The sequence below is a fragment of the Embiotoca jacksoni genome, unplaced genomic scaffold (assembly GCF_022577435.1).
Source record: "Embiotoca jacksoni isolate LCO1_2020_lvr unplaced genomic scaffold, fEmbJac1.0.p SCAF_9, whole genome shotgun sequence".
Lineage (NCBI taxonomy): Eukaryota > Metazoa > Chordata > Actinopteri > Embiotocidae > Embiotoca > Embiotoca jacksoni.
In genome coordinates this window covers 5,304,940-5,331,873 of record NW_027185447.1, presented here as the reverse complement: position 1 = coordinate 5,331,873, position 26,934 = coordinate 5,304,940, and the positions used below count along the sequence as shown (strand labels likewise).

General features: G+C 42.9%; 3 protein-coding genes and 1 non-coding gene across 5 annotated transcripts in view; all 4 read right to left on the bottom strand.

Moving 5' to 3' along the window:
- Positions 1–94: 94 nt before the first annotated feature.
- Positions 95–11,694, bottom strand: hyal3 (hyaluronidase 3). The gene is made up of 7 exons (XM_069141454.1): positions 11,496–11,694; positions 4,464–4,748; positions 3,697–4,132; positions 2,140–2,287; positions 1,891–2,017; positions 1,621–1,710; positions 95–1,538 (listed from the first exon to the last, which is right to left on the bottom strand). Exons 2-7 carry the CDS (start codon positions 4,719–4,721, stop codon positions 1,191–1,193), a joined length of 1,407 nt encoding a protein of 468 aa, XP_068997555.1. The 5' UTR covers positions 4,722–4,748; positions 11,496–11,694; the 3' UTR covers positions 95–1,190.
- Positions 4,933–7,403, bottom strand: LOC138193427 (N-alpha-acetyltransferase 80). Its single transcript, XM_069141457.1, has one exon. It carries the CDS (start codon positions 6,876–6,878, stop codon positions 5,793–5,795), a length of 1,086 nt encoding a protein of 361 aa, XP_068997558.1. The 5' UTR covers positions 6,879–7,403; the 3' UTR covers positions 4,933–5,792.
- On the bottom strand, positions 9,828–9,942 carry LOC138193560 (U5 spliceosomal RNA). The gene has a single exon (XR_011177879.1). It is a non-coding gene; the product is annotated as a U5 spliceosomal RNA (small nuclear RNA).
- Positions 11,695–12,696: 1,002 nt separating the features above from the next.
- prkar2aa (protein kinase, cAMP-dependent, regulatory, type II, alpha A) overlaps positions 12,697–26,934 on the bottom strand; it is a 49,568-nt gene continuing 35,330 nt past the window's right edge. For both annotated transcript variants that reach the window (XM_069141453.1, XM_069141452.1), the window contains exons 3-11: positions 25,930–25,965; positions 21,948–22,084; positions 20,775–20,881; positions 17,047–17,188; positions 16,532–16,633; positions 16,075–16,149; positions 15,884–15,949; positions 15,376–15,514; positions 12,697–14,158 (exon numbers count right to left, since the gene is read on the bottom strand). In XM_069141453.1, coding sequence (XP_068997554.1) covers positions 14,034–14,158; positions 15,376–15,514; positions 15,884–15,949; positions 16,075–16,149; positions 16,532–16,633; positions 17,047–17,188; positions 20,775–20,881; positions 21,948–22,084; positions 25,930–25,965 — 929 coding nt within the window. In that variant the 3' untranslated portion in view covers positions 12,697–14,033. The remainder of the gene's footprint in view (positions 14,159–15,375; positions 15,515–15,883; positions 15,950–16,074; positions 16,150–16,531; positions 16,634–17,046; positions 17,189–20,774; positions 20,882–21,947; positions 22,085–25,929; positions 25,966–26,934) is intronic.

The following is a 26,934-nucleotide window of genomic DNA, read 5'->3' as shown; positions in this document are numbered from 1 at the left end:
TGTTTAAAAGAATGACTGACATGTTCAATTTGACCTTTGTCTCAAACAGAGTGTGTTTACATGAGAAACTATCTATAGAAATTGTACCACACAAAGGAACATCACACAGTAAAAATGTTATAGTCAGCCGGATTTCAAATAAACTTCTTTTAATTTGTTAATGCAGACCGTGTTGTTCCCAACCGTGGATTTGTTAACCTTATTAGTATTTATGAACTACAGTTAGTCACATCATATGTTTTCACACAGTTCATTTTGTAAATTTGACTGATTTTCACCAAAGAATAATCAAATCTTTTCATAGATGCAGGCAGGCTGAAGCAGATTTTCTGTTCGTAGGTCCAGACATTAAATTCTGTTGTGCTCTGGGGCTAAAACCAGAAAATAAAGAAAACGCAAAAAAAACAAAACAAAAAAAAAAGCTGCTGCCAAAGTAACCAATAAATGAGTAAATAGTGAAACCTGCAGTGTGGACCTTCAGTCTCCCCCTTCAGCCAATGAGAGTAATTACAAAAAAAACCAACCTGTTGATGTGTTTATGTCATCGGATCCACTGTAGCCTACTCTGTTGCTCCTGTGGTGGATGTAAAACAGGAAGTGAATGGTGGATAAACAAGAGAAAAGGTGGCACGAACACCACAAAATAACTCATTTCATTATCAAAATTTGATCCATCCAGTCAGCTCTATCCATTGAGCATGGCCAGTATCCATTTCTAAAAGTATATATATTAACTATATATTAGCCTATTGCTATAGATCTAAAATAATAAGTGTTTGAACTTCAGGGGGAATTAAAATACAACCTTTCATATTGTTGTACAATAGATTTGATCCCTTTTAAAAATATGTAACGTTAACACTGATACACTCTAAAAAAAATGCTGGGTTACTTTTTCAACCCGAACACGGGGTTGGGCCTGGTGGGCCATGTTTCTGGGTTGTTTTCAGCAAGTTAGATAGTTTTTGTGGAACCCAGCTGCTGCTTTAATAGTTGTGTCAGCCCTGGTGACAGTGAACGCATCACAGACAATACTGCCTCTCCTCCTAATTTACATGTCTCCCCAGCGGCTCTACTTGACCTCTCTATTGGGCTCTTCCAATTTCACCTACATTCATTTTTAATTTGTTTTAACATAGCTGTTAGGGACTGTCAGATCATCCACTGCAGCAGATCTGGAAGGCTCTCATCTATGGAAATGTGCTTGGTGGTGTTATCCACGAAGGCTGACTGACAGGTTTGGGCCCGCTCCCCTCGTCCTCCTTCTCTTGGCACTCCTGTCCAGTCCAGCCCGAGTAGCACTGACACATGAAGTGGTTGTTAAAAGCGTCCCCGCTGGAGGAGTCAGTGAGGAGGTTGACTCCACGAGGGTTGGAGGTGCTGGAGGACAGCACGTGACCAGAGCTGGGGCGTCGCCTGGCGCAGCGCCCGTTGCCGTGGCAAAGTTGGAGGCTGCAGCGCTGAGTGTCAGACCTCAGTGACCGAACGAAGGGACCCAAGATGTTGCGGATGTAGTCTTTGAGGATGATGCACTGTTGCTGGGAGTCAGCCGAAGAGGAGGTCGGTTACACACGGACATGCGCACATCCTGGTACTTTTTTCCTTACATACGTTACATACCTTGGATTTGGCAAATTTCCGCTCCCCCCACAGCACGACTCCAGCTGCTCCCAGCGATGCACTCTCCCTGAGCGTGTGCTCCAGGTCTGTCTGCACACACACACACACACACACACACACACACACACACACACACACACACACACACACACACACACACACACACGCACACGATGTGTCCCGCTGCATGCTTGCTTCAAGTTTGAATTACATGTTAAGAATTCAAATAGTATGTGTTTGAATGTGTTTATGAGCTGCTACCAATCCCACCTCGTTGAGAAAGTTGAGAGTGTGTGTGAATGCCAGCCTGGCGTAGGGAAGGACGGGCGTGGCGCGGTTGGTATTGTTGCCATGGCGCCAGAGTGACGCCACCCTCAAAGCCTCCAGCAGTCTGTATCTGAGTGGAGAAGACAAGTGTTCCTCAGCACGGTGAACAAAACCTCAATAACGTGGATATTTTCAGGACTGAGGCAACGAAATGTGGTGGAATATATTTGAATGTTTCCCAGCTGTCCGTACCTGACCATCAGAGCGGCATCTGCAGACCCCGCCAGCGTCTGTGGCAGGTAGATGCTGGGGTAGAGAGCAGTAGACCGAGTCCAGAGCCAGGACAGCTGGTCATTCTGCCGGCTGGTCCCCCGGTGGCAACGTCCCGTGTAGGTTTTATCTGATCGCACACCAAACAAGAAAAAGACCGTTTTAATCATCAGTTATAGCAGACAGAGTGTCGAGCTTGAGGTTTGTTTGGTTTTTAATGCTGGCTCTTTTTAATTAGCTACATACCAACCTGACCGATATCATGGCAAAGCATGTGATACACAGCACACGATCCCGTATTAGTGTCACGTGTTTGTCTCATGGTGGCCTGAAAAACCACGGTTACATGTCAGAACTACGGTTTTACAGCTTCAAAGAAATCCACATCTCCGTCTGCCAGACCTGAACCGTCCCGGGTGACCGTCACTGGTCCACGCGGCCTCCTTCCCTTATACAGCTTGTGGCCCTCTTACATGATACAACAGCTGAGGACATGTGCCGTGTTCCCAATGGTGTACTTAACTACTAACAATCATTACTTTGAGTGCATAAGTGTGATAACGCTGTCTGAAAACACAAGCACGAGCAGTGCACTACAAGTACCCAGGTGGTGCCCTCAAAACGGCGCAAACATTTTGCGTGCAACGCTGGACATGATCCGCAATCAACGGCCGCCATCTTGGCTACGTAGTGGAAACGAAGGGACCACCGACCTCCAGGACTTTCAAACTGCAGCAGCTGAAGCAGCTGCAGCTGTTGCTGAGCACAGCACAAAAGTGTTTACTTTCCACTGAATGCCACCAAACTATCCATTGGACAGAAGCCGTCGGCGTGTTTTTGTGTGCGTGTTAAACAGGGGGCACGAAAGCACCTTAAATTCTGGGTAAAATAACTCGGGATGGCAGATATGCTGGCGGGTGATGCATTCAATTGCTACGGTTATTTCTGGTCAGTGCAGAACTTCAGTGAGCGATTTCAGACATCTCCCCTGTCAAAATTCAAGTCCTACACATGAGAGTGCTATGTGTTAGTTTACATCCTGTTTCATATGACCTGCATCTCACTTTTCACACCGAGGCAACCAGAAATGTCACAAAGACATGCGACCCCTCTAGTGTATACTGTATATACTGTGCATTTTATATTCTATATTTATATTTTATAGTTTTTACTGATATTTTACTGCTATTTTATTGCTTTTCTATTGTTCTATTACTATCTATTGCTTCTGTATGCTGCTGTAGCGAAAAAAATTCCCCTCGGGGATTAATAAAGTAACTACCTAACCTAACCTAACCTAACCTAACCTAACCTAACCTAACCTAACCTAACCTAACCTAGTGGACTGGAGGATGTATAACACGCTTTGTCCTGATGCTATGCTCATCAACATCATCTCCTTGCACCGATGTACTGTATATACCTACTGTATGTGCACAATCTGAATGATTACCTGAGGGAGATGCACATGTACTGTAAATACAATATAATTCATAACCGGTTGGTCAAACTGCTCAGTAAATAGCTGGTGTTTGCTACCTGTTTTTCTCTTGTGTGTATTAAAGCAGGCGGGAAAACCATAAAACCCCCAGAGGCCTTTGGGATGATCTCTGACCGTCGAGCGCAGCGTCTCCTCCATGAACCTCCGAGCGCTCTCCTCAAACTGTTGCTTCGCCAACACCGTCACCATCTCCTCGGGCAGGTCCGGTCTCTCCTGTCTCACCAGGAGCTTGGACAGCCTCCGGTACTCCATCTTGGAGCCCCAGTTTCTCACCCACAATGGCTGCCACTCCTCCCAGTCGATGACGGCCACACCGGTGAAGTTTGGCCGCAGCAGGACGGACAGCTGCGTCCTCGTGAGGGAGAGGTGAGCGGCGAGGTCACCGAGCTGAGGGATTCCTCCGTTCACCTGACCGCCGCCTCGGGAGAGGTAAGGATATTTACCCAGGCGGTTATGGTAGAAGATGGCCATTTTCTGGAAAAAATTTCAACAATTTAATTATAACCAAACTCTGCCGCTTTACGCCCTTTAGCCCCTTTTATCTGTTGTTTTGGCTTTAGTGCATTTACTGTTTCCTACTGCTTGAGCAGCCTCATCAACCCAGTTTCATACCCTCAATTTTTTTTTTATTTTTTTTAAATTTTTTTTTAGCAGTTTATCAAAGTGGAAATAAAAGTGGAATACGTTATATAGACCTGTTTAAAGTACATAAAAGTACATATTCAACCCCCGTCACCAAAAAAAAAAAAAGAAAAGAAAAAAAAGACACACTGGTGGCATACTGGGTCCAACTGACATAACTCACCTGTCCCTGGAAGTGCTGTTTGCGGTTCTCCACAATGTCAAAGTCCTCCAGGTCCAGCTGGACGTTGTAGCGTCTCTGACAGTTTGCCGTGGGCATGTTCCACACCATGACGAAGGGCCGAGTCCGCAGGACGGGACCTGCTGCAGCCACAGTGGGCCGGAGAGGGTGGGGGGAGGTTTGTGACGGTGAGGTGCAGCTGGGGTGAGAAAGGAGGAGGAGGAGGAGGAGGAGGAGGAGGGAGAGGCGAAGTAGCACCATGGCTGTTCACCCACTGATGTGTCCTTCCTGACGGGAGACAGAAATCATCCTGTAAGACTTATTGATGGGGAACTTTTGCACATCGGGACAGTTGATTTAATATCTAATAAAAAAAAAAAAACACGGACTGGTTGTATGAAGTTAAGATTTACAAGAAATAAAACAAGACATTACTGGAAATGTAAAAAAATAAACACCAGTTCAAGGGCCATTTGATTAAATTCTCTTTATTTTCTATATTTATTCGCTCCGTCAGTTTTAGAACCGTAACAACGCAGTTCTTAAGGCACATTAAAACCTCACGGTTAACATTACAACGTCATAGGATTTACACACAGCAGCGTAAAACAGACCAGATTTAGATTTCTGAGGTGCAGAGCAGCTGCGAGAGCAAAAGGAATTGAACTGGTTGAATTGTTTGGTCGAAGCTGTCGTCGCAAAGGTCGAAAAATGATTTATTACTGATTAAATATTCGTTTTTAATTTTCAAGGAAATCCATGTAGCAGGTAGGCTGCTTGATATGTTTTGAGTTATTCTCCTTCCTAATAAGCATTCAAACAAAGTCAACCAGATTCATTCAAACCCTCCCCGTCGTGATCCCGTACAATCATCTTCGAAAACATGAAATGCTTTGAATAATTGTGCGTGATGTGTTTTTTTTTTCTCCACACAACACTCCTACAGCGCAGTAAACAGTCTTACAGGTTCATTTGAGAGAGGAGGACCTTAACAGTTAACAGTCTGCTCATTTATTAAAGGAAGATTACGCTGGTTTTACAACCTGCTTCTGATTCTCATAATGTTGGTCATCATTTTGCTCCCTGCAGGGATCGACTGACTTTACACATCGGTGTCTGCTCACAGCTCTCGGTGAGAGATTGTTTAAAGTGACGTCTGATGATCAGTGAGAAAGACTCAATGGATAGAAGGGCATCGAGGGTACTTCTTTGGTTTGTTAACGCAGCTCTGTGTCACGTGACTCTTTTCTGTCTGCCTCAGAGATGTTCATGTGTGTCTTTTGTTGTGTGCGTTGATGTGGGTGAACGTCTCTGCAGCTTTATCCGTGTTTGTCAAATGTCTTTGTGCATCCAATAGATGGGAACTCCTTTGGCGTCTCTGTAGGGAGTTTCAGTTAGAGTCTGAAGTAGTGGGTACCCCGAAGACTGAGGAGGAGGAGGAGGAGGAGGAGGAGGAGGAGGAGCACAGGGGATGGAGGGAGGAGGAGGAGGAGGAAGAGGAGGAGGAGGAAGAGGAGGAGGAGGAGGAGGAGCACAGGGGATGGAGGGAGGAGGAGGAAGGGCATAAGTGATTGAGGGAGGAGGTGGAGGAGGGCCGGAGGGAGGTGTAGGACGAGGTGGTGGTAAACCAGAAGGCGGAGGTGACCCTACATCACGAGCTCCCCCCGAGTCTGTGCTCCCTGGTGGTGTTTGAGCATCCATCTTTGTTTGTGTGTTATTCTGCGTGCTCGCCTCTTCACTCGGCATCCTGGAGAACTTCAGCAGCATCTCCATGGGAACGAACGCCGTCATGGCGCCCGCGTTCTGCACCGGCGTCGACAGCACGTAGCCCAGGTGGGCGTAGAAGTGCTGCTTGTCGTGGGTGGTCAGGCACAGGCGCTTGAACCCTCGACTCCTGGCGTAGCGCTCCGTCTCCTCCATCAGAGTGCGTCCGCGGCCCTTCCCTCGCTCCACCTCGGACACGACGACCGACTCCACGAACAGGCTGCCGCCGCGACCCACGACCCGGGACAGCCGGGCGTGACCCAGGAGCCTCTCCGTCTCCCCGTGGCCCCGCAGGAGAACCAGGCAGACCGGGAACTCGGGACAGGACTTCCGGAGGGAGTGAACCCGGGCGGCTCGGCTCCGCCGCCACTCGGAGTTGACCAGGTCGGCGCAGGCGGCCAGCAGGTCCGGACGCCGGTGGATCGGAACCGCACGGACCTTCTCCGGCAATTCAGAATCTGCGTGGAGCTTCTCTTCAACCTTCACATCCAACGTCGAGTCCCCGCAGACTTCCTCCCCGGCGGGTCGTGTCCGACTGCCGGATGCGGAGACGGGCCGCGGCTCGGCACTCGGCTCATCTCCGGTCTCCGGTTTGGACCTCGGAGACGTTTTGGGTTCAGACCTGTGATGATCAGGGTTCGAGTCAGACTTCATTCAAGTTCTTACGGCCGACAGCAAAATGTTAAGAAAAGTGTCTCGGTCTTGCGTTTAACTCTTGAGGACACCGCGGTCTGAACACTCTGTGTTACGCAACAGGTAGCGTGAGCCGAGCGGTCCACTGAAGAAACCAGAGCAGATAAAGGAGACGTCTGTTGTCTTGACAACAGATGTGGAGTCTTCCTGTCTGACGCGTCCTAAGATCAGTGCTGCTGTAAGAGGAGGAACATAAAACTAGACTGTTGATCTCCCTCTGATCTCCGTCCAGACTTTAACCTCCTCTGTGCGCCGCTCCTGTTTGTGTGAACTCGGATGACGTCTGCTCGAGTGTCGGCGGGTATGTGCCTTGCTCAAGGGCATTTCACAGAGACACAGAGATACAGGGTGTAAGGTCCGGTGTGACCAGAGTGACCTTCAGCTTTAAGTGGAAGGGAGCTCCTAAGAACAGATGTAACTCACAATCATTTTCACAACTGATTCATCTGTTAATTATTATTAATTGATGGTTTGATCTGTAAAATTGAAAAACATTGTAAAAAAAAAAAAGAAAAAAAAGAAAAGAAAAATCATCATTACAATTTCCTAAAGCTGACAAATGTGTCATATCCAGACAGTTTAAAACAACAAGAAATTCAGTTTTACATTATCGAGAACCAGAAAACATGTGAGAAGCTGGAACCTGTAAACTTTTAGCATTTGCGCTTAAAAACCAACGAAGAGGATTCATCAGTTATCAGATGCTGATTCATTTCCTGTTGACTGACTTACGGGTGAATTGTAGCTTCAGCTCAACTCCAAAAATCCCAAATGGGTTTCTTACCACTTGATGGGTTAAGTGGATTTGTGCAGCAAAAATTAATCAGAGCCATAAAAGACTGAATGCATTCTTAATTATTATTATAATTATTATTATTATTATTATACGATGACTTACAGTTCAATTCAATTTTATTTATACAGCGCCAAATCTCAAGACAAGTTATTTCAGGGCACTTAATTAGAGTAAAGTCTTTACAACATTATTAGAAGGAACCCAACGAGTCAACAACTCCCACATGACTGACAGCTGGAAGAAGGAAAACAACAACTTTCCGTCAACAGGAAGGAAATCCTCCCATCGCTCCGGCTTCTTGTCCACAGCGTTAGGACAACAGGAGGACACTGTGTGCCTGATTTATGAGTGATGGCTGCAGTCGTCTGTGTTCTCCTCCAATAATTGTGAAGTACCCACCAGGAGCATCACGTTATCTTTCAACCGGACTTTCAACCGGACTTTCAACCGGTGCCCGGCACGCAGAAGAAGATGGACGTGAGGGTGCAAATTAAACCTGTGAAATGTGTCGAGTGCAAACAGACTAAAACCAAATGTATGAAACCTATTTATGCCGAAACTCACATTAAATCCCTCTCACTTGAAATATGACGTTAGTTCACTCGTCGCCTGTATTTCTCTCCTCTTTCGATCGGCGTTATCAAACCGTTGTTTGACTTTATCGTAGACTGTTTTAACGCCGTTCTCGTTCTGGATGGAGAAGTAGCCGCTCTGACACGTCTTAACCACAGAAGGGCTGAACTGCAATTCAGTAAACACGCAATCTACAAAGAGCTACGAATTGAAATCAATACTGTTGTACTTTTTTTTTTTTTTACAAATAATCGGTTATTAATGCCTATTTTATTGATTTTATCACATTAAAACATTCCTCAGGAGTATCAGTCCTGATGCATTTACCCTGTGGTGTCATATTATCATATCATATCATATCATATCATATCATATCATATCATATCATATCATATCATATCATATCATATCAGTTGACCATGAAGGCCAAAACATGTAAGACGATGCTGTGACAAGGTGCCGAAAACTGGGTCGCAACGAGGATCCATGCAGGTTTTTTTTTTCCTCCACGTTAAGAGTCACAGAAGTGTTATTGGGTATTAAAATCATCTGCTAATCGCAGAAGCGCCGAGTTCAGCAAATCGAATCTCTCTTTGCAGTCATGAATGAAACAACTAAACGCCAGTTTGGAAAACATCCAGCGGTCCAAACAGCCCTGAGACTAATTCTTGTGTTGCAGAAGTTCAAAACAAACTAAAATACGAACTCACCGAGCGAATCGACGGTCAAGACAGTCGTGAGCTGACGACCCAACGCGACGCGACGCCACGTTGTGTTCTGCAACAGGAAACTGGGAGCCGACTGATTATCACACAAGAGGATGACAACATGTCCACTAACCAGCCGCCGCAGATACGCTGGTTCCAGTTTGTTTAAAAGAAGGAAGTGATGCTCCTTTCTTCTTATCAATAGGCTGTTATTTCAGTGAACGCTTCAGTGCAAGAAAAATTAAAATAGTACTTAGGAATTTTTGTTGTTTCTGATTTGATCCGGCAGGGCTGAAAGCTGGAAATGATCTTTGGTCCATCTTGTGGTATTTGTATCAGCTGGGCTGTCCGTGTATTTATATTTATACCACTTTAGGAAAGGTAAGTAAGGCCTGGACTCCCTGAAGATGCTCCAGCCTGCTGACTTTTGACCTTTTTATTATTGCTGACTGAGCCCACAATTAAAAAGGGCTTTACAACGGAGGTGTTTTTGACTTACATTTTCTGTTTGTATCTTTCCTCCACAGTTGGCTTTATGGAAATATTTCCGCCTCACAACCTTTGGTGGGATTAATGGAAGTAGTTTTAATTACCCACTGTTCTGATTAAAAAACGGAATCAAAACCAGATTCAATCATCTCAGAACTTCGTGTGAGGTCGACTTGTTGAAGGCATGAATGACATTTAGAGGACGACTCAGATATATATGACTGTCAGGGCGTTTCACTAGCACATTATTATTATTATTATTATTATTATTATTAGTCTGTCACTCACGATGAGAGTGAGAACTTTCTTCTATCAACCCAAGTTTTAAATTTCACAACGTCAGGAAGCCCCGCACGAAGCAGGGCATCAAAAAATTGAGCTAAACTCTTGTTGTTCCTCTCCACGGAAATCTTTAGTAAAAGGCGAAAGATTTATACGATCTGAAGAGAAACAAGAGCGTACTGTCCTCCAGGAGTTTAAGTGTCGGACCCCATTCTCCGCCATAACACTCTCTCTTATGGTTCAATGAAACGCCTTCATACTACCGCCATTGAAAAAAAATACCAGAAAATATCAGATATGTACGGTGCTTATGTTGTCTAGTAATGTGACTTTAAACCGTCGGTATATTATACATTTAAATAAGATAATAATCGAATAAACAGTAACGGCTGCACGCCCGAGATGCATCATGGGAACCGCGCGACCACGGCCACGCCTCTAATCTTACAATACGCTTTTGCACTGAAAAAACGTCTGTGTTTTGTTGACAGAAAAAGCTGATATGATTGTGTAATGTTTGATTGAACCTGGGGTGCTGAAATGTTTTAACCATAACGGGGGAAACGCTACTTTTCTACACTCGTGTGCTAAGACTGTACGCATGCGCATTAAACACTCCGAAGATAAAAACTCATCACCTTCTGTTTCGTCTTAAAGTCAAGGGAGTCATTTTCAAGTGAATAACTTCTTTCCCGGGAAGGATGCGTGTTTTTTCTTTCTATGCAGTGGCCACCTATTCAAACATTTATTATTTTTATTTAAAAAAAGAAAAAGATGCACATGCGCAGTGTGACACCGCGGAAACTACATAAGAGCAAACAAGCTGTAATGAATGAAAGCCACCGTATATATATATATATATATATATATATTTTATAAGGGGAGATCATTTATCATTGTTAATGGATAGATATATTTTACAGTAAGCAAGCCAACTGGACAGTTAAATAAAGACATGGTACCTAAAAGTGAGCAAATGATCTACATACACCTGCTATAACTGGTGGAAGACGTATTATTACTATTATTATTATTATTACTTAAGTAAAAGTACCAATACAACAAAGAAACAAACAAAACAAAACGTAATTACAAGTAAAAGTCCTGCATGAAAAATGATACTTAACGATATTAGCAGCAAACTGCAGTTAAAACATTAAAATAGACGTATTGGTCCTCGTGGCTGATATGTTATTGTATATGACGTCATCGGGTTATTAATACTCGAGCTTCAGTGTGTGAGCAGCACGTCGCTGCTGCAGCTGGTTTAAACTACTTTATCTGCAGTTTGACAAACGAGGGACCCCGAGGTGATGACTGAAATGAAACACAAAAGACCAGCTGAGAAATTCAAGAGGGGAAACATATAAATAAAAATAAAATCAATCAATGAATCAGTTTGGCGTAAAGGTGAACAACTATGTGAACCCGACGAGACATCAGAAACCACAAAGGTTTCATCTCCAACAATGTGATCGGTTTTAAACGTTGTGTTCAGTCTTCCCCGGTCCAGGATCCATATTTATTATTAATGACAGCAGCAGCTCTTCCTCCCTTGTTGACCATGTAAGGAAAGACCACACGTGAGGAGCCGCGTGCTAGTTAGCGCGTTTGTTTTCAGTTGTAGACACGAGTTAGATATAAAGATATAAAGATATGAAGATATGAAGACATAAAGACATAAAGAAGGAGGCTCTTGGTTGCTTCTTACCACCCTGCAGAGTTACCTACATTTTTAGTCTCGCGGTTCGTCGCCGGTGCTCGTCCTCCTCTCGAAGCGCACGAGCTCCACTCACAGCTGATCTGCGGTCGGTTGTGATTGTTGCTCCCCCCCTGCGGATGGGAGTGGTATTACACAACAATACAGCCACACCTACTGGTACTGGAGAATCATTTACCGGTAAATACAGTGCCAGAATGTAATCAAGTACATTTACTCAAGTACTAAACTGAAGTAACAAATTTGAGGTACTCGTACTTTAGTTGAGTGTTTCCATTTTATGCAACTTAATACATCTTCTCCACTGCATTTCAGAGGGAGACATTGAGCTATTTACCCCACTGCAGCTGTCCAACAGCTTAAGTTACGAGCTACTTTTCTCGCTACTTTTTAGCCCAAATAAAGTAGTTAAAACTATTACAACTTTAAATAACTACAACAGTAAAATGCAAAATACACATAAATGCAGCAGTAATTTTAATCCAAAAACATCACACAACAGTAAAACACTGACAGGGAGCATTTTACTGCACGAGTACTTTTACTTTTGACACTTAAATCAGATTTAGCTGATAATACTTATGAATGCAGGACTTTTTCTTGTACTGTAGTATTTTCAGTGTGGTATTAGTACTTTTACTTAAGTCACAGACCTGAATACTTCTTTCACCACTGCTTATATACAATATACTGAATGTGTCCTGAGGTGAAGTATCATGTGTTTACAAAACATGATTATTTTCATTTATATTTGTATTTTATTTATTTTCAAAGTTTCAAGATTTGAAATGAATGATTCTTTTTATATTTTTTACTTCTTACATCACTTTATTCTTACTTTAGCTCAGTCGCTGCAAAATTATGAGTGTGGATTTGGGAAAGTGTAAGAATTGAAAGGGATGTGTGTAAACCATAGACTGTATAAAAGGTGTAAAAAAGGAAAACATTATGAACCAAGCAGTGCAGTAGTCCAGAATAGACCCTTACAACACTAACTGAAAGACAACCAAAGTGTGGGATCACAAATCATCTCTAGCAGTCAATAAAAACTAAAAGTTATTAAGTGTATTTCTTTTTTCCTGTATTGCAAGGTAAGGTGTTATTTTGGCACGAGTGCGTGGCTCAATCATCCAAATATTCTTCACCACGTTTTACTTCCAGGGCGCTGAAAATGTTAATTATGCTTGAGTAGGAATTTAAGAAAGAGGCAAGTTGTTTTTTTAACAAAATGTTTGCTTTATTTTTTCAGTTTTTATCCAGGACAACTCATTCAAGGATAATCAAGGAGAAATAAGTACTAATATGTCTTTATTAGAATTTTTTTTTCCGTTTTTACATTTTGTCAGAGATGGATGGTGAATTTTATCAGAATTGGTCAAAGTAAAACAAAATAATAAATGAATATATAATAACAATACATTAATAATTAATTCAATACGATGAAGTGTGGCGTCAACGACAGAATAACAATGGCCCATAAAATGTAGGGTTGTTATTGTTTTCACTGCTTCTTCTGTGGTACTGCAAGAATCACCAGCACTAACTCAACTCAACTCAACTCAACTCAACTCAATCAACAACAGTAGAGGAAGAAAAGGAGCACGCTCAAAGTTCTGCACCCCAGCCTCCCAAAGAGGAAACACTTTTTTTTTATTTAAATAATATTTTATCAAAGCTTCTGTTTTTTTATCTTCATAAAATGTTTCTAAAACTTATGTCTTCTTTAAACTTTCCTTTTTTTTTTTTTTTTTTTTTTTTTGCATTTTTGATTTGTTTTCCTTTTCAGAGATTTTTAAAGTTTTTTTGTCTCCATTTTACCACTATGTGTGTTTTTGCAAGTGTGGTTGCCTGTGTTTTTGGATATCTGTGTGTGTGTGTGTGTGTGTGTGTGTGTGTGTGTGTGTGTGTGTGTGTGTGTGTGTGTGAGATATGTGTCCTTGGCTGAGGCTTGGAACAACTTGGAGTTGTTTAAGTGCTCATGTGAATGCAAAGCCTGCACATGACGCATGAAGATGTGTTTTTAAACATGTGAATGGAGTGTGCGTGTACTTTATGTCCTTGCACTGCTCGACCTGTACGAAAGTCAGTGCAGCAAAGACATTCATACTGAGAGGTTGAAGCTGGCTCAAGCAACGAAGTGTGTTCAGCTAGCTCTGCATGTCTGTGCGTGTCTGTGCATCTAACCAAAGTCAGCTTTTCAAGAAGTTTGTTGAGCTAGTGTGTGCACGAGCGTGAGCAGATCAAGTGACGTGAGCGTCTCTGTCAGTGCCTACAAAGGTGTCAGTGTGTGTGTGTGTGCGTGCGTGTGTGTGTGTGTGTGTGTGTTGGGAGGGAGTGTGTTCATGCTCCGTGAGGATCTATGTACCTGCAAGTGAGCCGAGTACACTTTCAATTGCGTTTGCACCATCTGTGTAAAGCTTATGAGTCTGTATAGCCACTGCGTGATGTGGGAGAGGACATATGTCTGTATATCTGTGAGTGTGTGTGAGTGTGAGTGTGTGTGTGTGTGTGTGTGTGTGATAGAAGGCACGGAGGGTGGTGTGGGAGGCTCAGTCTCTCAGGTCCATGCTGGAGCCGAACAGAGCCACTAGCTGCTCCTCATAGTGGGTGATGTTCCTCTTCATGATTTCCTTACAGGAGCCCAGGAGGCGCTCAAACGCCTGCACGTCTATTACTGCACAGAGAGAAAGGGAGGCGGACGTTCAGTGTATCTGAAGATTAGTTTCTGTTGTTAAATGGCACAAACAAAATGTCACAAGAAATTAGAACAATCATTGTTTCATGATTTTACACAGAACAAGAGAAATTAGTGATTCCATATATGGTCAGAGTACTCAAGAGTCCCAGAGACCAACGATCTCCTCAAGAGAGTTCACAATATCATTTCCGCGGAGCAATTTCATCGAGGGTATTACGTGCAGTGAGGAGTGTATAGATCAGAATAATCAGAATACACCAAGCTGGAAAAGCTGAGTTCACACAAGAACCCCAGAGAATCCAAAATAATCACATCTTCAGACACATCTATCAGGATTTCCTGTTTTTTTTTTTAGCGTCAACACTGCAGGAACAACTTGTAATAGTTAAAAAGCAGCATCGATAAATTCAGCAGATTGCTTAGATGCAGTATGACAGGCGGAGAAGTTCTAAATGTCCCTCGGGGACCACTGAAGTCCTGCTCATCTTTTACAACTGCAGGAGGAACATGGGGAGTAGGGAGAGCACAAAATACAGCTTATGTTGTAGCAGTATGGTTGAATGACATGTTCTCTGCTTTAGAAGCCAAGCAGCTGTCGAAGACTGGCTGTCAGTGCAGAAAACACTGAAAGACAGGACAGACATGTAAGGAGACAGTGGATGAACAGGGGAGGACAAACAATGAGGCTGACTGACAGAATATCCTCCAAAAAAAAGCAAATAAGCTCTGTGATTAAACAAATACAAGCTGTGTAATTGGAGCTATAAAAAAAAGAATAAAAGCTGAAACAGATTTCACTGCGAAGAGGGAGGAAGGTGATAGAGAAACCCGAACCGCTGTTCTGGATCCTGTTCACGTTCAGAAGTGAAGATCTGCTCATCGCTGTAGAGTTTTAGTGCGTCCACTTCAAAACGCAAAATAATTACAGAACGGCCTTCAATCAACAATAAATACGAGGTGTTGACAGATGAGATGGACGGACAGGAAACAATGGAGAATTCATCACAACTCAAATGCCACTTAAATCTCCGAGGGAACAGCTTGTAACAGTTCGGCTGGTGGAAAATGAAAACCATGTCAGTCATTCAGGACAGTCTACCCACAGTTGCTTCTGGCTTCACTACTTACTCGTATGTTTTCTTAGTATGATGCGGAGGAATTTAACGAGTGCGTCAAAGTGTATTTCGCCTTACCCAAACACTTGACATCTCCCTCTGCGTAGGCTGAGGCGGCCCGGGGCTTGTTAGTGACCAAGGCCAGCTCCCCGAAGTACTGACCCCTGCTACAGCGCGCTATCTCCACCTCCGCATTGTCTGCATGGTCCGCCTTCGTCTGCAGGGAGAGCGGAGAGCAGGATTAAAGGTTAGGAACCACTCAATGCCTCATTCCCCCCCTCCCCCTCCCCCCACCGGCAAGAAGCACTCAGCAGCTGAGCAGACAATCATGATTCCCGCTGTTGCTAGGCAAAACCGGGAAAGTCTTTTGTGCCGTGGTGGATTTTAATGGGGAGTGTGGGTTGTCACTGTCAAAATGTGCTGTACAGCCAGCCATTGTGTTTGTGCATATTCCCGAACCAATGAAATGCTTGTCAGATTCTGAGCGGCTGTAAGAGATGCACACTGAAATAAATTCCCCTTCCACAAATTCAGATGCAGATTGCGTGCCAAGCAGAAATGAAGAAAGTGACGATGAGCATCTTACTTTACTCTTCATCATGATCTTGACCTCCCCAGATTCTACAATGTAGAAGCAGTCAGCTTTGTCTCCCTGAGGAGAAAAGAAAACACGGTTATAAATAGTTTTTTTTATTTACATTTTACACAGACTCTCAACTCTTTTTTGGAAATGAAATATTGTGATGAAAAACTACGTCCGCTTTATCCACGTCTTACCTGTGTGATGATGCGCTCACCCCCTGAGAACTGCTTCGCTCCTAATACATCCACTATCTTCATCCTCTCTGACAGCTGAGCAGAGAAAAGAGAAGGACAGGCAGGTCGAGGGAAGAGAAACAGAGAAAACTGTGAAGCTCTGGCAGCAGTGAGAGTTTCTGACTGACGACTCCTCACTTTCAGCCCCAAAACTCAAAATATTTGAGGGGGTCCGTGTGTCACATTAATCAATACAAATCAACAATCAAACCTTCCTGTTATTTGGTCCAAACCTCATTTTGATGACAGAACTAAAGTTCATCTTTGACTTGGAGTTATTTAGAAATTTGAGGGATTCAAAGGATTTGCACATGATATGTGGATTTGATACTGGATTCTGTTTTCATAAAATGCCATCAAAACCCAACACTAATCCCCACAGGAGGGGTGGAGGATGGTTTCTACAAAATAAACTCACCTCCAGTGATTTAAGTAAGGGCACAGACTCGATGAAACACTCGTACATCCTCCTCTTCTTGGCGTTGTTCTTTACAATGAGTCTACGAAATGTAGCACGGTCCTTGGAAAAGAAAAAAACAAAACACACACACACACACACACACACGAGTAAACAAACACCTCCTAAAGGCAAGACACTCTCCGACTGTTTGACTGTGGCTGGTCTCCCGCTGCTCGGCCACAGGGAGGAGCTGCAGCAGCACAAACCATCAGAGCAGAGCACCGGCTCCATTCATAGATTACAGGACTCCATTCTTAACATGTCTGAGCATCAGATCAATGTATGCTACATGATGAAGAGAAGTGTTCCTAACAATCCTTGGAAGACAACTTAAAAGTGACTGAAAATATCTAGTGGGCAAATCTGATCATTTAAAAAAAACTTAACTTATTATGGCTTATGTAATATCTGCATAGTCCTATAGATGCATAAATCCATCTGGTTTGGCTGTCAGTGTGTTTGTATGTTCTTACCAGTCCCCATAGCGCTCCCTCCTGGGTGGCTGCAATGGTGGCGGCGCGTGGCGTGTTGTACATGAGTGCCAGCTCCCCAAAGCTGCCCTTATTGTCATACTGACCCACACATTTCCCCGTTACCATGATGTCATACACACCCCTGGAACAACACAGGGAGAGAGAGGTGTGAAAAAAAAAAAAAAAAAAAAGAGAAACGGGTAAGCAGCTAACAAGGAAAGAGAAACGAGTTAAATCCAAGAGATGAATCAGCAAAAAACACTAAACGACTTATTTAATTATTGAGTGGCAATTTTGTTAATTGATCTCCTGACTGGTTTAAATAGTTATCTAATTACAGATGATTTGTAGCCTCGGGATAGATCTGTGTTCATTTGATACACTGGGCGACCCAGTTATTGACCATGTGCGTGTGTTCAGATGTTTTTCATGCACTTGCAAGTGAAAGGTGGTTGCAGTGTAGCCGATTTGTGAACACTGTTGTATTTCCGCATGTCTAATATCAGAAACAGTTTGTCACGGTAGTACACGGCTGATCGAGAGTAATACTTGAGCAGAGCAGCTCTGCCTCTCCTCCCTCTTTCCCCGTGTGTGAGGATTAAACCTGTGGAAGGTAATTTGCAGCGTTGTTGCTTGGCAGGATTAACCAGTCATTTTGTGAGCTAGCCTGTCCTCCCATTGGCTGCGTAGCGGGGCTAAAACCCTTGTCGCTGGTGGAGTATTAGTTTACTTTGATTGGATTACCACGACGATGGGGACGCTGATCACTTGTGTTGTCAACCAGCTGAAGTTAAGCGAGACTATGCCATGTTGCTGTTCGGGGCCGCTCCTCTTTGCTCATCAGACAAAGCAGGTGTGAGAACCGCGGTCAGTGGTACACTTCTCACAATGACGCTGCTTTAGATGCTTTTTAATAACCAACTTTATTTCTTGAATGAAACATTAACGCCTCAGCCATGATCAATTGACACCTTAAGGAAGATCCATGTTTTTGAATTTTGATTCCTGTTGTGGAAATTGACTTTCCAGATAAAGATTGGACAGTGAGTCTGTTTTGTGTTTTTGTGGCTGAAGGACAAATGGATGTTCCCTCCTACACTGAGAGGATGTGTGCATAATAAGGATTTTTACTGCCAAGTCCACCCTTGGGCAGCACATTCAGAGATTGGTCATCTCTAAAGATCAAAGATGCAAAATCTCAATGTCAACAAATAGAAATAGGGAATTATTTTGCATGCCGAGTTCAGTGATTTGTAACTATCTCAGATGTTTCAGCTTGGTTGGGAAACCGCGAGCACGAAACAATGAAAACTGAAATATAAAAAGAGGTAACTACACAGTTCATTCTTTATTTGATAATAAAAATGTTTAACCAATCAGAACTGAAGAAAAAAATGATCCTTTTCATATCTTGCTTGTCATCTCTCACTGTATATTAATTCCTTATAACTGGGTTTCTGAGTTCTTTCCAGTTACTTCCCGTCTTACAGGCTTCACAACATTTCTGTTTATTCTTTTGTGGAGGCTGAGGGTGCCCTCACCACCTTGTGGCCCGCAGGCTGCCCGGCCAAAATCATTAAGATGTGCTATTGAGAGTCAGCTGTCAGCTCTACCGTCTGAGCTACAGTGGCAAGAACAAAGAGGAGATGTATAAATACGTTTGAGTGACATAATAAAAAGATTAAATGGGAAACATCGAAACAATGTGCTGCTTCCTGCGTCCTGTTTTCTTTCCTGCTTTCTTTTCTGCTTCTCCCTCCATCTCTCCATGTGTCCACGTTGACACCCCACCCTGCTGGTGACATTAGCTACCGCCTACACTTTGCACAGGCCCTGGAAAACCCCGGGATAGTATATAATCAGGCAGGCGTGCAGCTCTTAAAGGTCATCGCATGTCTCATGAACACGGAGCACGCTGTGTTCAAATCTAAACCGCTGCACTGAACTGATATGTACCATGCCAAGAATGAATAGAGGCTGGGGTGGGATAAACAAAGAGCAGCCACCAGCCACACATGGGTACGTCTGGTGTTTCCGGAGAGGCCGAGGTTAAAAACTGACATCCTGAGGCCTTTTTTTTATGTCAAGTGTGCTTCAAGTTGTAAAGCAATATATATGACAACGAAATCTAAAAACTACAGTGCAGTGTAGTCTCAGGGATTATCAAAGGTGTCCCTAATATCTAAAAACGCTACAAACCAAGGATGTTTCCAAAAAACCTGAGAGTGATATTACAGCAACAAACACAGCTGCCTGCAGCCTGATGGATCAGTCTAATGGTCCAATTAAAGAAAAGTGTCAGCTTTTTGTTTTACTTTGACAATGATACAGAGGCCAATTTCAATGTTCCTGCAACTTAACTCTGTTTTCCAACCCAGTCAACATCACCTGTCCCGTGTACACACCAAGAGTTTACATAAACGATATGGCAGGAAAATTACACACACAAGCTCAATTGTTAGTGTATACACAGACCCAGACATACACACCTGTCAAAAACATAACCAACGCACGATCAACAGCCCCAAAGTAATGACCAGTGGTCCACACTTTTATTTATTATATCCAAACACAATATCCCTGTAATTAAGACTTCCATTCAACAAATACTTTCTACTTGTTGTTGACACTATGTAGGAATCAACGGTTGTAATTGATGGTTTTACTTTTATCTGTCATAATTTAAGATGATGTAAGATATATCTAACATTTCTATTTATTTATGCATGAAACTGAGCTCTATTTCAAACAGTGCAGTTTAAATTAACTCCACCACAAAGTGCAGCCACGAATAAAACCTAACACCTGAGTTCACACACAAATGACTGAGGGACTAAAGTTTAAAAAAACTATGTACAGAAATACAACAGAAATATGGTATAGCATTGTGTTGGACAATATCAATTATTCAAATTTGTCTGGTCATTCAGAGTGATAACCCGCGTTTCCACAGCTGGAGCTTTCTAGGAACTGGGAACCTTTTGAAGAACTCAGATCCTCTAACTGTGTTTCCACCACAGGGACGAGAGTCTAAATCAAGTTCCACGGGGGTTCAACCCCAAAAAGTCCCTGCTTGGTGCTCCAGGAACTACTGTCCAAAGTTCGGGAACTTTGGGGGGTGGGGCTTGCGGCACTGAAGCCTTTCTAACCGTTTGAGTACTTGCATCTTTTTTCTAATTTTGACTTGAACACAGAACCACAAAAGAAATCACATGACACAAGGTAAAGTCCAGGTTGTCCGCTGTATGGCGTGCGTTCAGCAGAATCTACTGTGATGCATTCTAGTCCAGTAGGTGGCTGTAACGCGCCTGTAAGCTGGTTCGCCAACTGCCATAAAAAAAAAAAAATAAAAAAAAATCATAAGAAGAACCATAAGAGAACTAATTTGCCTGATCTTCGAGGGCCCTTAGACCAGAGTGGAAACTTAGACAACAATGTAGTAACAGAGTAAAGGAAGCTTTTAGTTCCTTGAGAAGTCATCACTTATACCCAAGTGTTTCAGGGACTTGAGGTGAAGATGCATCTATAAATGAATATGAATAAAACACAAAGTAAATGTACATACTGGCACCATTCTTGCCAGTGTCACTGACTTTGACCTAATTAGGCTGTAAAACATTGTTATCTCGAACCTTTCTGCCATCCCAGCTTACTAAAACAAACAGGGACTGTGTGAATAAACGAGCTGAGCCGGCAATAATGATCCAACGCGTCTGTCTGCCTCTTACCTCTCTATGACATAGAAGTTGTCTCCATCGTCTCCCTGGTCGATGACGTGGTCATTGGGCTGAACGAGTAACTCAAACATGGCGTCCAGCACCTGTGAGAACTGCTCCTGGAAGCCGGACAAAAGAGAGGATGTCAGACACAAATGAGGTGCAACAGGGAAAGTAAGTAAGTAAGTAAGTGTGTGTGTGTGTGTGTGTGTGTGTGTGTGTGTGTGTGTGTGTGTGTGTGTGTGTGTGTGTGTGTGTGTGTGTGTGTGTGCGTGCGCAGTTCAACAAGCAGCTCTAAATGCCATTGAGCTTGTGTGAGTGCCGTTCCTGAAGGTAGACGAGATGAAAATGAATTATGCCAGGAAATTATGTGAGAAAGTAAACGGGGCATTTTTGAGTGGGATACTTCCTGCACAGTTTGTCTGTCCCATCGCAGGGCCAACACAGAAAGACAGACAACGGTTGATGCTAACATTTAAACCTGCGTCCAATTTAAGATCACCAGTAAACCTAAAATGCACATCTCTGATTGTGGTGGAAAGTCAGAGTGGCCGGAGAAAACCCACACAGTCACAGAGAGAGCTGGAAAACTCCTCACAGAACGGCCCCAGCCAGCCGGCAGCTTTAAACCACAACCTTTTGGCTGTGAGGCGATCGGGCTAACTAGTGAAATATTAATTATTTTTGGATTCACCTTCTGAAAAACAAGAAATCTACCTCTGGACAAATACTGGAGGGTTTCAGATGAGTAGTTTTAAAAACATACAGTATAACAACAACACAGGCGCCGGGTTATGTGAATTGTACCTTCTCCATTCTGATAGTCACTCGGTGTTCGGGATAATGAATTTACATTTGTCTTTTGTGCGTGTGTCAGTCCACATACAGGTGACAAGTTAGAGGGGAAAAACTGAATGAAGTAAATGGCTGCAGGTCCTTTCATGCACGGCACCAGGGCTCATTGAATGGTTTGAGGATGTTATCTCTACAGTAGCAATGCAGAACGCTAGAATCTATGACAATGAACACTGAAGCTGACTAAGACACCTAATGTTCATTTTTCCTTCAGCCATCAGCTTGTAAAGAGTTTTCTGCATTGTGATGTGATGTGATGTGATGTGATGTGATGTGATGTGATGTGATGTGATACACGTCGTCCTGTGCGTGTTTACACGACGTATTTACTTGATCTAGTGTTTTGAAGAGTAGGATGTCTCGGCAGGCCTCTTGCAGTCTGCAGCGCTGTTCGTCTGTTTTTGGGTGAACCACTCTGGGCTCAGTGTCCTCGTCATCGTCGTCTGGGTTGAACGCCTCCGCGCACACTGAAGAAAAGACATTTTGAAATCAACTTTACACATGAACACATCCCGTGCGATTACATTGTAAATAGACAAAGCAATCCAGACGAACAATCCAGGTAGGAAAGAATTGTACAGACGGGTTCAGAGATGGATTAAGCCGTCGTAACAATTCCATATTAATTCAATGAGTCTCCAACCAACAACTTCACATATCCATGACAAAAAGGTTTTAAAACCACAAAACAAGCCAGTTAATAGGTTGACAACCATGTCAAATATACACTGCTGTCTAACTTTACTTTAAGCAGGTAAAGCCTTTGGATTACTACTTTCTTTAACTTCAAATGAACCACAGTATATAGTGAGTTTATCTACTGTGGAATTCACTCAAAAGAAATCCATCATGGGGGTGAACTACCTTAATGTGCGCAGAGATGTGTTTACTGTATAAATAACAGTCGGGTCACATCTTGACTCACCGTGGACACGAGCAGACCAACAAAGAAAACTACAAAAATGCTAAACACAAAAAGCCAGGGACATTGTATCCACCTCATCCATGTTAAATGTTTTGACACACACAGGGTGCAGCACAAGGTAAGATGTTACACAAGCACAGACGCAAGGAGAGGAAGATATTGTATAACACAACATGAGGCGATGGCCTGCAGGAGACAGGGAGAGAGGACTGCAGGACACTGGAGGAGCCCAGAAGTGAGGAAGTGACACACACACAGTGACATGTTTTGCCACACTAGATGACAAACAATGACAAGGTCATTTCAAATTGTCATTATGTATCTGCGTTTCCTCCAACTCTGCAGAGACACACTCCACTTCTCACATGTCATTTCCCACAAAACAAATGCAAGTTTCCAAGTGCGTGCGTGTGAAATCCTGAGTGTAACGTCTTTTCTCACGACGTTGGGGAGCGGTGTGACCTCCGCAGTGTTAATGTGCAAACCTTCCTTCAGTTCAGCGCCATCAGCCAGTTCGACTCCAAGGAGCTAATAAAAATGCAGTTAAAAGTGTGAGACTCGGGGCTCTAACAACCAGGATGTGGTCGTTTATAAGGAATGAGAACATAATCTAAACTAATAACAAAACGTGACCCCAAGACTCGGGGGGATTTAGGAGAATGAAGACACAGATGTTTGAATGAATGCTCAGCTTTGTGTGTTCTTCACTGGTATGAACACCATTTCAGATCAGATAAGGCCAAGAGTGCTGGCAGGTCCATCATGCTCAGCTGGAGTTGCTGGATTCATGTTTGCTCGGTTTCCCCCCCATGCTGCCAAACCCTCTATCTACCCCTGGCAGCATGGGGGGATAGAAAAAAAAAAAAAATAGCGGCCAATAAGCTACTTGTGAGTCCACATGTGAATGTCTATAAGCCCTCAGTCCACTTAAAACAGGGTCGTACGGTCAAAGCTGCTGCAGTTACGCAACAGCAGCACACTCGGTAATAAACCCCGTTTGTCTTTTAGGGTTTGTAAACAGAAATAGCAAAAGGCAGATCTGACATAAATATACAGAAATGTAATTGTTATTCATATGTTCCCATGTTTGAGGCCAATAAATAACTCTTGTTCCTTATAAAGTGTATGTGTATTATTGAACTATCAGGCCTAAACAATATAGTGGCATAAAATGTACAAAAACAGGCAATTAAATAGTTCATCACAGTTAATTGTATGACAACTAAACATCAACTCAAATTTAATGATGATTCTATACAGATAAATTCCCAGACTTTCTCTGTAACTACTTGTCAGTTCATATAAAGACTATTATTTCCTATGGGGACGTAACATCTGCCTCTCCTAATTGGCTTACAATTAAAAGAGAAGCCTCCCATTTAAATGTCTTATCCTCAACATTTAAAAGGTCTAAACATCTTCACAGTGTGGTCTGATATGGGTGTTATGACCATAGACTATGTATAAAAAAAACGATGTCTGCTTCTGAAATTTGAAGCCAATTATCGCAGTCTTAAGGTACAATACCACTGATGGCCACTAGGGGCTGGCTCCAAAAGGCCTTTGGCACCATAGACTACCATTCAATTTCTTTCTGGTGGTCCTTCTAAAAATAATAACATCATTAATTTGATATGATGTCCAATTAAAATGTGTGCAGTGTAGGAATATTTCAAAATGGAAAAGGAGCCCAGCACAACAGCCACGTAGCCAGAACTTTTTCTCCAAACTAGAGAAAATCTTTCCATCAGGAAGACTCATTGCTTTATCAATAAGAAAATGTGTTCACAGAAATACTGACACTAACACTGACACTGACTGCTCTTATCATTTTTAATGTGTTTGCTGTAAAGTCACTGAAGGTTGACAGAACACCGTTTCAAGTACAATGAATTTGTTCTTGTTTGTTGGACAATGTCGTATTAATCTCTAAAATTCAGAATAACTAATATCTAAATTAGATTATGGCAGTCCAGTGATGTGCACCTGGGATTGACGACGTGATGCAATTCAATACAACACCGCTGCAATAAATAAACAGCAGTGGACATAAAACAAAATCTCATTTTTGCTGATCCCTTTGTCATTTAGCCTCCAGGTGTACGTTTCAGTTTTTAAGAACACTGCTTTGTTTTAATTTCTGTGATTTATTGATGTGTGTAATGTCTGCAGCTGGTATAGTGTTGTATTTGTAATATATTTGAAAGGCATCTACAATATTTGATGATATAATTGTAACACTTGTGCTGGATTGCGCCACAATGTTGAGTTTCTGCACATTTCCCCAGTTATCTGAGGAATGTTGGATAAGAAACACATTAAACTCGATGGGTGTCCTGGAAAACATTGCACATCAAACAGAGCCGCACCCCCCCCCCCCCCCTCTTATGTTAAACAATGTTACAGGGATGAAGGGATGTATTTGTCTTTTAAGCTTTAGTGAGCTTTCTTCCCTTGGAAAAAAATAAATCTAATTTGGAACACTGTGAAATAAAAACACAAAACAACTTTCAAACAAAATAACTTTGCACAACTTACAAATGAAAATCTTTTTCAGCACAGGTGAGGTGGAGCCTTTGTGGTAACATCTTTGAAAAATGATGAGCCTCACAGCGACGCTCTGTCTTTGTTGTTGTATTAATGCAATGTCTCCTCCTAGCTCAAAAAGAATCATTATGTCTTCCAGTAAAACGCACAACAACAAAAGTCTGCTTGGACCACACAATGTTTCTGTCAAGACAGAAACTTTGACCACTTTGTTTACCGCATCACAGCAACAAGGATCACTAAACAACTAAATGTCACGGTTATAAAACCATAAAAAAAAAAACCTCGTCTAATTGTACAAATTAACACCAAACTCCCCAACGAACCTTAATGAGGCTGCAGTAAAGACAGCGGGTTGAACAATGATAGCAGCAGAACAGTAAAGATAAACATCAGTTGACACACCCAGAGTCTAACCAAAGTCTGCCGGCTGACGACATTCAATCACTCGAATGTAAACAGTAGACGAGTACGACTGAGCGTGAGAAAACAAGAGCGCTGTCCACCGAAGACCACAGACATCAACACAAACAAACACGACGCGCGCACACACACGCACACAAACCCACAACACGCCACAGTGGAGCCTCTTAACACTCTTTAACATGCACGTCTTACGCAAATTATGGAAACACGGCCTCCGAACTGTTTCACCACAGAGGCAGACACGGGCTCCTTCAGCTCAACAGCATTCAACATGCATCACACACACACAACCTGTGGGTTAGCCAGTGACGTATGCTACGGTGTCCTCGGTGTGGATTACACTTAGGGAACATGACGTCAAACACACACGCGTGCACACACACACACACACGTGAACTCACACACACATCTTACCTGACACTCTCCTGTTGAATCTGCTGGGCGGGGGAGCTGTAGACAGAGAGAGAGAGAGAGAGAGAGGTGATATTAACATCACTGTTTTAACATAATAACTTTTATTCTAATACGATTTGGTGATTGTTTTGAAATCCTCATTACTATTATCTGCTCTGAGCAGAAGGACATCATAACAATAGCTGAGGGAGATTTAAAAAAAAAAGAAAAGAAGGAGAATGGATAAACGGCAGACAGTGAGATAGAGTGGCATCGGCATCAGAGAGAGAGAAAGATACAGACAGTCAAACAGATGAAAGCAGCAAGAGGTGACGAGACAAAAAGTAGGACACGCTTAAAGATTCAGGTGGACAGGAGGAAACGCGAGGACGCGGAGAGGAACCAGGAGGGACATCAGCTAAAACAGCAAGAAAGGGTATTTTCAGTGTAGGGAAGAGTCTCTTCATAGAAATGAATGCTTTGATAGGGAGTTCCTATAAACAGCTGGATCAGCCACATACAGGATATTAACATACACACACTTTACCTCTCACAAAAAGCAAAACAATTTTCATGGTTGCAAAGTGAAAAGTAATACAAATAAAACATGATCACACTCAACAGCAATAACCCCATAGTAGCTGCCTGAAGCCAGACAGATATGAAAAAAAAACGTTAATAGGAGCCCTCATAGTTGCATTACAAAATATTTATAAGGAACAATGTCTTAAGAGAGACAAACAATGAAAACATGAAGACAATTACGTCATTTTCAATGTTTCCACATTTATTTGAGGTTTGTGGTTTGTTTATGTTTTGACTTGACGAGCACAGTTGCCTGTGCCAGTGTGCAGTCAGCCTCAAGCTGTTGCAATACACTGTGTGGATGCTCACAGATGCTGTCGGGACACCGTTAATGTTCCTGAGGCGGCAGGACGGCACGTGTGATGTCTCTTGCCTTAAAATCATCACATCGAAGGACTCACAACAGCCGGCACCCGCCGTACTAAAGCGTCTGCTGAAGTA

Excerpts from the sequence above, each read along its gene's own strand:
- hyal3 (XM_069141454.1), bottom strand. The coding sequence starts at position 4,721 with ATGGTGCTACTTCGCCTCTCCCTCCTCCTCCTCCTCCTCCTCCTCCTC. Across the intron at positions 2,018-2,139 it reads GATGCCGCTCTGATGGTCAG|ATACAGACTGCTGGAGGCTT; the intron begins GTACGGACAGCT and ends TTCTCCACTCAG. Across the intron at positions 1,711-1,890 it reads CTCTCAACTTTCTCAACGAG|ACAGACCTGGAGCACACGCT; the intron begins GTGGGATTGGTA and ends GTGTGTGTGCAG.
- LOC138193427 (XM_069141457.1), bottom strand. The coding sequence starts at position 6,878 with ATGAAGTCTGACTCGAACCCTGATCATCACAGGTCTGAACCCAAAACG.